The sequence below is a fragment of the Salmo salar genome, chromosome 20 (assembly GCF_965601325.2).
Source record: "Salmo salar chromosome 20, fSalSal1, whole genome shotgun sequence".
In the NCBI taxonomy this organism is placed as follows: Eukaryota; Metazoa; Chordata; class Actinopteri; order Salmoniformes; family Salmonidae; genus Salmo; species Salmo salar.
Genome location: NC_138310.1, coordinates 86,333,374 through 86,342,630, shown reverse-complemented (window position 1 = coordinate 86,342,630; position 9,257 = coordinate 86,333,374). Strand labels below are relative to the sequence as shown.

The window sequence follows — 9,257 nt, the reverse complement described above, 5'->3', positions numbered from 1 at the left end:
GTACATATTACCTCAATTACCTCGACTAACTGGTGCCCCCGCACATTGACACTGTACTGGTACCCCCTGTATTTAGCCTTGCTATTGTTATTTTATTGCTGCTCTTTAATAACCTTTTAATTTGATTTGTTATTTAAGGTATTTTTCTTAACTGCATTATTGGTTAAAATCTTCTTAATAAGGATCGGACCCTTTTGTTTCATTTTTCGCCTAAAGTGACGTACTCAAATCTAGCTGACTGTAGCTCAGGACCTAAAGCAAGGATATGCATTTTCTTGGTACCATTTGAAAGGAAACACTTTGATGTTTGTGGAAATGTGAAAGGAATGTAGGAGAATATAACACATTAGATCTGGTAAAAGAAAATACAAAGAGAAAACCAACCGTTTTTTTGTACCATGATCTTTGAAATGCAAGAGAAAGGCCAACATGTATTATTCCAGCCCAGATGAAGTTTAGATATTGGCCACTAGATGGCAGCAGTGTATGTGCAACGTTTTAGAATGATCCAATGAACCATTGCATTTCTGTTCAAAATTTTGATTCAAGAATGCCCAAATGTGCCTAATTTGTTTATTAATAACTTTTCATGTTCAAAACTGTGCACTCTCCTCAAATAATAGCATGGTATTCTTTCACTGTAATAGCTACAGTAAATTGGACAGTGCAGTTAGATTAACAAGCATTTAAGCTTTCTGCTAATATCAGCTATGTCTATGTCCTGGGAAATGTTCTTCTTACTTACAACCTCATGCTAATCGCATTAGCCTACGTTAGCTCAACCGTCCCGCAGGGGACCCACCAATCCTGAAGAAGTTTTAAGGGTTTTTAAGTAAGCACTTCACTGTAAGGTGAATACCTGTTGTATTCGGCACATGTGACAAACACAATTTGATTTGATTTGGTATACCACGGCTGTCAGCCAATCAGCATTCAGGGCTCTAACCACACAGTTTCTAAAGGTAAATAATGCATGCTCTAGAATGCCCTTCAAGACAATCAGAAAAGAGTATTCAACAATGCCATGGTAGACCACGTGATACTGTAGGTATCCAGCTGCTTTTCGAACGTTGCTATGGGCACAGCCAAACAACGGAAGTGATGGGTTCGACTTCTGCTTTACTTCCCTACCCTAGCTTGCTGGTGGTAAACTTGCTATAGTAAATTATTTCAAAGAGTCTATTTATAGAATATATAACAGTCAGGTTAACAATATAAGTGTATACGTGTAATTTTATATTTATTTAATTCAAGGTCGCTAACGTTAGCTAGACCTACTAGCAGGCTCGTTCTGTTGTGATAATAACGTTAGATGTGTTGTGGTAGACTACATTACGGCGTGGCCATCCACCAAGCCAATAACTATAACGATAACTATAATGATGAACTATAGGATGCACTGGAACTATAAAACATTGGTGAGCATCCACACTAGAGAAAAATGTATCGTTCTACAGTCCTACACATGTCAAGCAACTGATCAACGCATCCTACTGAACCCTGCCTATTTAATAAGGTGCCAACACAAGACCAGCCTTTCGTGAGGTCTCTAATGCACTGCTTCCATGTGACCATTCATTGCTTTCAGGGTGTGCTCATTGTAATAGTGACAACTGCAAATGATACTTCAATGTACATGTGGCCTAATGAAAAATATTATAGTGAATCGTATTTAAATGCAGCAATCGAACAACAAACGCCATTTAGCCTGCATATATTTTACAGCAAGTATGTCACTGCCTCGTTGCTCAAGTGATTTGCAAGTGATTTCCATTTTTCTAATGGTTGTCAATTCCTTTCGGTCTTCTTTTTCACTGTGCTCTCTCTGTATGTCCTGTGCAACTATTTGCAATGAATCAGCGCAACAATGTCATAACCTGCCAAAAGTGATCACACCAATGCACTTTCTCTCCTCAACATTCCCCGACATGCATTCTCTACGCTACTTTAGGCCTGTTTAACATTCAGCAATTATCAAGAGGAAGCCTGCTTCTTTCCCCCAAAAAGCCTATTAAGCCTAATATAAAAAAATATATAAAAATAAATGTCGTACGGAAACGTTCCCTGTAGCTCAGTTGGTAGTGCATGGTGTTTGCAACGCCAGGGTTGTGGGTTCGATTCCCACGGGGGGCCAGCAAAAAAATGTATGAAATTGTATGAAATGTATGCATTCACTACTGTAAGTCGCTCTGGATAAGAGCGTCTGACGTAAATGTAAAATATAAACGACAGTGATGCACTCAGCTATGGTGATTAAAATACCAAGTAAGTAAGCCTTGATTATCTTTGTTTTTTTTATTATTAGCTTTGCTTTTATGTAGCTAGCAGTGTAAAGAAATGTCTTCTCAGATCGCTGAGTGCTAAATAATCACATTTTCGTACTGTACTACTTCCTCCTGCTGCTGCTAAGCAAATCTATGGAAGGTGTTTTACCACAAATCTATGGAAGATGTTTTATCACAAATCTATGGAAGGTAGTTTATCACAAATCTATGGAAGTTGATTTATCACAAATCTATGGAAGGTGTTTTACCACAAATCTATGGAAGGTGATTTATCACAAATCTATGGAAGGTGAATTATCACAAATCTATGGAAGGTGTTTTACCACAAATCTATGGAAGATGTTTTATCACAAATCTATGGAAGGTGTTTTATCACAAAACTATGGAAGGTGTTTTATCACAAATCTATGGAAGGTGTTTGACCACAAATCTATGGAAGGTGTTTGGTCATATTTCTATGGAAGGTGTTTTATCACATGACCATTAATGACTAATAATCAGCCTTTTATGTACTACTTGTTTTATACCAATTTATATTTGTTTTACCAAGATGTGTGCAGATAAGTCAAACGCTAATTAATAATGCATCATACAATATCATTGGAGTGTCTGGTTTTATTTCAGAATAAAGACCACATTTGTACATTTTATTCAATTTAATATATTGTTATGCAAATTCTTCCTAACCTATGAAAAATATTTAACATATTAACATGGTCAATATTGCACGTAACTCAGTGGTGAATGTAATATAAACTAGTACGACTTTTTATTAATAAAATATATTGATTCAACATACTGATCAGGAATCATGACATGGAAATCTATTATCCTTTGAGCATCATGTGTTTCCTGCTGTTTTTCTCTGGTCTGAGCATTACAATGTAGCACTTAGGGGCAAATATACAGACCAGGAGGCCAAAGGCCGAGGCTAGAATGGCAAAGACATGGACGGCCACTGTGTACTTTCCTGCTGTGCTCACATACACAGGGATAAATGTTATCCATACAGCAAAGAAGATCAGCATGCTGAAGGTGATGAACTTGGCCTCGTTGAAGTTGTCCGGCAGTTTCCGGGCCAGAAAGGCCAGGATGAAGCACATGCAGGCCAAGAGGCCGATGTATCCCAGAACGCACCAGAAGGCGACTTCTGACCCCATGGCACAGTCGATGATGATGACAGAGCTGATGTGGCCGGTGTTGAGGTTGGTGTAGGGAGGTCTGGTCAGCAGCCAGATGAGACAGATCAATCCCTATCGGCCAGAGGGAACCATATCGGATTTAATATTGATCAAGTTATTCAATAGTCTGATTCATTTTAATGTCTTTCACTTAGGCTGCATTTAGTCAGGCAGCCCAAATCTAGGCTTTAGCCCAGTTAATGGCAAAAGATCAGATCTGATTGGTCACAAGGCTGGCTGACTGTGTTAACGCAGCCTTAGAAGGTAGAAGTCAATGAAAAGAAAAGCAACAAGATCAGAATAGTACCTGGACGGCAGTGCACAACACAACACTGGCTCTCTGCTGGGCAGGGCCGAACCACTTCATGACATCACTTCCTGGCAGGGTGGCCCTGAAGGCCATGAGGACCACCATGGTCTTGGCAAGGAGGCAGGAGATGCAGAGGGCAAAGCTCACCCCGAACGCTGGGTACCGGATCCGGCACAGCCAATCAGAGGGCTCCCCGATGAACAACAGGCCAATCAGGAAGCAGACGGAAAGGAAGAAGAGGAGAAGGAAGCTCAGCTCCATGTTGTTGCCACGGACGATGGGAGTGTGTCGGTTGGCAACAAACACCGCCAAGACAGAGAGTGAGGCACAGGCCCCAAGAATGGATACCACACACAGGACGACACCCATGGACTCCTGATAGGACAGGAACTCTATGGTCTTTGGAACACAGTGGTCTCTGGCCTCGTTTGGCCACGTGACGTCAGAGCAGCGTATGCAGTTTAAAGAATCTGACAGAGAGGAAAGAGAAAACAGGGATTGCAACAGCAACACTGTTTTTTTAGTTCTGACCAATGACTGGTGAGAAAGGCTTAGAAGTAAGGGAAAACACACCAGTTTGATTGCTGACCTCCCCCTCAGCACAGGGGATGCAGTCGAAGCAGCAGACAGGCTCCCCCTTCTTCCTGGCTACACGGGTGCCTGGGGGACAGCTCTCACTGCACACTGATCGAGCTGCCTGGGGGCAGAGGGGCACCACTCAGATATACTGATACATCTCACGTGTAATAAGAGGTGTGCAGGGAAAGTGTTTCAGAATGCTTTTCAAACTAGCCAAATGTAGTTTATAAAATGCCAACTTGATATTCTTCAATGGCGTTAAGAAGACAACAAAGAACAGACTGAGAAGAAAACGTAGAACCAAGCACCTAGACTGTGATATAGGGCGCACCTGCTTTCCCACAGGCCACTGAATCACTGAGTCATTTATGACCAGGTCTCGGCCATCGGCCAATGAGGCGTCATAGAACCCCACTTTAACTAATCGCAGGGAGCCATCCTGCCCCCTCTGCCAGTTCATGAGGTCATAGGAAGCGATGGGGTCACCGTTGTGGTCAAAGCTGACCTCCTCCCCGAGTGTGGAAAACTTCACCTGCTTCATGTAATGTAATAGCTGGGGAAAGAGGAGTGGAGAGGGTGAGATGAGAAAATATGCACTCTACTCCACCTACTGGTGTGTGTGTGTGTGTCTGCATGCGTGCGAATGAGAAACAGGCATTGATATCTATTCAGCAATAACGAGCAGAGTATCTTCAGCTATAGACTCACCTGCCATGGTTTAACATGCTTTGGGTCCCCACAGGTGCCATTGATAAAAGGCCCCTGCCCATCCACACAGTTGGTCATATCCTGCAGGGCATGGGCGATGAGATACACAGCCTTATACACGTTATAGGACACTCTGAGCTGGCTCACATCAGCATAGGGTGTGTACACATCCCCCAGAACCTCTCTTCCACTACAGGGCTCTCTGTCCAGGTAACTGATGGAGTGAGTGTGTGTGTTTAAGGAATCGTTCACTCTACAGTTGAATGTCTCTTCCCAGAACTCTGCCAGGAAAGCCGACTGACTTCTGTCGGATGGTCCTAGTCTGGTCAGGAAGTCTTTGAGCCCGGGAATAACATCAGCCTTCCGTATTCCAAATCCCAGCGTTCCTGTCAGGAGATCTCCAAACTCTCCCCACAGGGACTTGGAGGTGGCCCAGGCCTCGCTGGCGATCAGTTGCAGCCCTGTGATATTCCGATGGAGACACTCCCTGAGGATACTCCGAAGCTCCGACTCACCGGAGAAATTCAGGAGGACTCGGGAGGACGACCCCTGGGTAACAATTACAAGAATAACAAAATGTATAATCTTGTGCTTTGAAGACATCATACGTTTATTTCTTTGCTAACCTGGATAGTGTCCACTAGCTGTCCCACAGCATGCTGGGTAAGGACCACTGGGTAGAAGTGGACGTAGGCAGCACACATCCCAAAGTGAACGGACTCCTGAAGAAACAACTGGATGGCAAAACGGGCATAGTCAGACTCCACCCCGATGACGCCCACCCACGTCCAGTGGAAGTAGCGTACCAGGCGAGCCAGGGCTCTTATCTGAAAGGCATCACTGGGCATGGTGCGCATGAACGTAGGGAACTGCTTCTGGTCACTCAGGCAGCTGCAGGAGGCAAAGTAGCTCACCTGAAAGAAGAGGGAACAGCAGGTTAAAAGTCCACTCTGTAAGATGTACTCAAGCATTACATATAGCTTTTAATATTTACAATATATATGAACTCAATTTCATGAATTTTTTTAATAACATTTGAAGATATGAATTAACATGTTTCCTGACAAAGTAAAAATACATTACAGATGTGGGATCTTCATTTGTCCAGTATTGTCACAGCAAAATAATCCTGCAGCAACAGAATATGAACATTTAGTCCATTGTGTAGCTTGATTGGTGGTCAGGCTATTAGATGGCCCAAATTAGCCAACACTGTTAATATAACGTACGTTAGTGTGGTTTTCCAATGAATTTATGTAAATCACCAAACTCATCTGCATTTCTTGCGGTGCAGAAAAATTCTCAGCAACAAAAGAGTGATCAAATTAAGATCCCTTACCTGTATATTATGATCTACAAGCCAGTCCAGAGCAGAGAGAACAGCAGGTTAAATGTTCACTCTGTAAGTTCTACTCAAGCATTGCATATAGCCCTTCATTTTCATGTAGCAGTCAAGGAAAGCAATTCCATAATAAAATGTATAGAATCTTGAAAGTAGCTTTTAAGTCATGAAATAGTATGGCTCCTGTCAAAGTAACAGTACGTACATAACAATCAGACATGTAACTGTAAAAGCTTCAAGACATCTGTATTTTGGGGTATTTCCATTTCGGCTATTGTTATGAGCCATACTTTTACCAAGGATCTACCTCCATCAAAAGCCATTTATCAACTATAAGAAGACGATTACACAATGATAAAAGTGCAATATACGTAACCCTAGTCTCACCAGGGGTATTTGAAAGGAGCCCAGAGTTCTGAGCACAGCCATAGACACTCCAGAGGCGGCATCTCCTATGATAACAGGGGACACAGCCCTGCGTACAGCGGCACAGTCCGAACCTGGACCCTGACCTGCTCCCCTGGAGTCTGCCCCCCATTCTGGCTGCCCGTTGACCAGCAGCAGGGAGCCTCTCAGGGACACAGGGACATGGTCACAGCTGTCCCGGATATGGAACCCCAGTGTCAGGTGTGGGAGCAGGTCACTTCGTTGGTTGATCTCTCTCACTGCGAACATCATGGTCTCCATCCAACGCAGGGCCCTGGCACTGAAACTACAGGAAAGAGGATAGTAAGTGGCTTAGAAGCAATGCACGTGAGAGAGAAAGAGACAAACAGACAGACAGAAAACATTCTTCATTTCCCATCACTTACTACTCATATGTAGTTTGTTGCGGTTCCCATTGAAATGATGTCACAGAGGACACAGGACTATAGTGGAGCGGGAACAAGCCCCCAAGAACCACGTCTCCCTCCTGATAGAAGCTGCTCGTCTCTTCTTCCCCCAGGAAAGTGCACCCGTCCTGGGCAGTGGCAGAGCAAACCCGGCTGGCCCACAGGAGAAGCCCCAGCAGCAGGAGTCTGGCAGAGAGGTGCGCCATGGCAGGCAGAGAGTGGATGTATGATGTGAGATCAGTTAGGGCTTCCAGTCCTCGTCTAACCCCCAATTCTCACTTGTGTGGCTGTGGGTACGAGGTTTGGTCCCTATATAGGCCCAGGTTGTCATGACATCACTGCAGACAAGGTCCTACTTTTCCATTTTTTTATTGCAGTGCATTCTCTAATGAGTAGATCATAGTTGGAACAATAGCAAAGCCCTTACCCCGCCTCTATTTTGGTAAACAAAAAAAAGGATGTGTCTGGAAAAATGTAACCACTCTCAGATTAATAGACAGAGAAATGAATGCAAGGACTGACCATCCATGATATTGAAATGATAGTTTTAACCATGTTGTGAGGCTATACAGTGTTTGTTTACATTTACATTGTTTACAAACATTGGAGTAGAATGAGTTTACATTTTGGGTTCTGATGTGGTATGACAGTTAAAATAAGCTTGTATAAGTTATATTCTTATCGAATCAATGGGTATATATAATTCATTTAAGTCCAAATAATGGATGTAGCAACACATGAGTCTAGCTTTAAAGGGATCATTCACCCCCATAATCAAAGTGGATGTCAGACATTTTCGTACCAGATTTCTCGCTCAACAGTAGGTGGCAGTGTCTGCATTGCATTGGAACAAAGCTGTGTCGTATTGTCTGTGTGTGATGTCACCACAATTTATACCAGGGGAGGGTAGTAATATGTTGATCTTTTAGTGCAGTGGGCTAAATCAGGGTCACAGATGTTTATTGGTAGTCTTAAACAAATCTACTTTGAAACAAATGTATACACCACACACACATGATTATGGGCTAAAGAAAATAAGACTCCTGTACCATGTCAGATATAGAGTTGAAATGTATTACACTTTGAGTTTTCATCCCAATATTACACTTTATTTATATACATCACAGAAGACTGAAGTATAGCAAAATCAATTGACATAGAAAAAACACCACATTATTAATTCAAAATGTATAATGTTGATTAATTATGAAATTATGAGAAATATTAGTAACATTCCACCCATGAGGCCACAAGAGGGAGATTTGGTCATTTGACTGCAGGAAAGTGCAATACCTTTGTATAGGCCTCTTAATAAAATATACTGCTCCAAAAAATAAAGGGAACACTTAAACAACACAATGTAACTCCAAGTCAATCACACTTCTGTGAAATCAAACTGTCCACTTAGGAAGCAACACTGATTGACAATAAATGTCACATGCTGTTGTGCAAATGGAATAGACAACAGGTGGAAATTATAGGCAATTAGCAAGACACCCCCAATAAAGGAGTGGTTCTGCAGGTGGACCACAGACCCCTTCTCAGTTCCTATGCTTCCTGGCTGATGTTTTGGTCACTTTTGAATGCTGGCAGTGCTTTCACTCTAGTGGTAGCATGAGACGGAGTCTACAACCCACACAAGTGGCTCAGATAGTGCAGCTCATCCAGGATGGCACATCAATGCGAGCTGTGGAAAGAAGGTTTGCTGTGTCGGTCAGCGTAGTGTCCAGAGCATGGAGGCGCTACCAGGAGACAGGCCAGTACATCAGGAGACGTGGAGGAGGCCGTAGGAGGGCAACAACCCAGCAGCAGGACCGCTACCTCTGCCTTTGTGCAAGGAGGAGCAGGAGGAGCACTGCCAGAGCCCTGCAAAATGACCTCCAGCAGGCCACAAATGTGCATGTGTCTGCTCAAACGGTCAGAAACAGACTCCATGAGGGTGGTATGAGGGCCCGACGTCCACAGGTGGGGGTTGTGCTTACAGCCCAACACCATGCAGGACGTTTGGCATTTGCCAGA

The 9,257-nt window shown here is 43.2% G+C and overlaps 1 protein-coding gene across 1 annotated transcript; it reads right to left on the bottom strand.

The window, feature by feature from the left end:
* Positions 1–3,112: 3,112 nt before the first annotated feature.
* On the bottom strand, positions 3,113–7,491 carry LOC106581474 (extracellular calcium-sensing receptor). The gene is made up of 8 exons (XM_045703421.1): positions 7,221–7,491; positions 6,793–7,117; positions 5,690–5,977; positions 5,064–5,612; positions 4,729–4,908; positions 4,350–4,473; positions 3,774–4,246; positions 3,113–3,538 (listed from the first exon to the last, which is right to left on the bottom strand). Exons 1-8 carry the CDS (start codon positions 7,442–7,444, stop codon positions 3,113–3,115), a joined length of 2,589 nt encoding a protein of 862 aa, XP_045559377.1. The 5' UTR covers positions 7,445–7,491.
* Between the last annotated feature and the right edge of the window lie 1,766 nt (positions 7,492–9,257).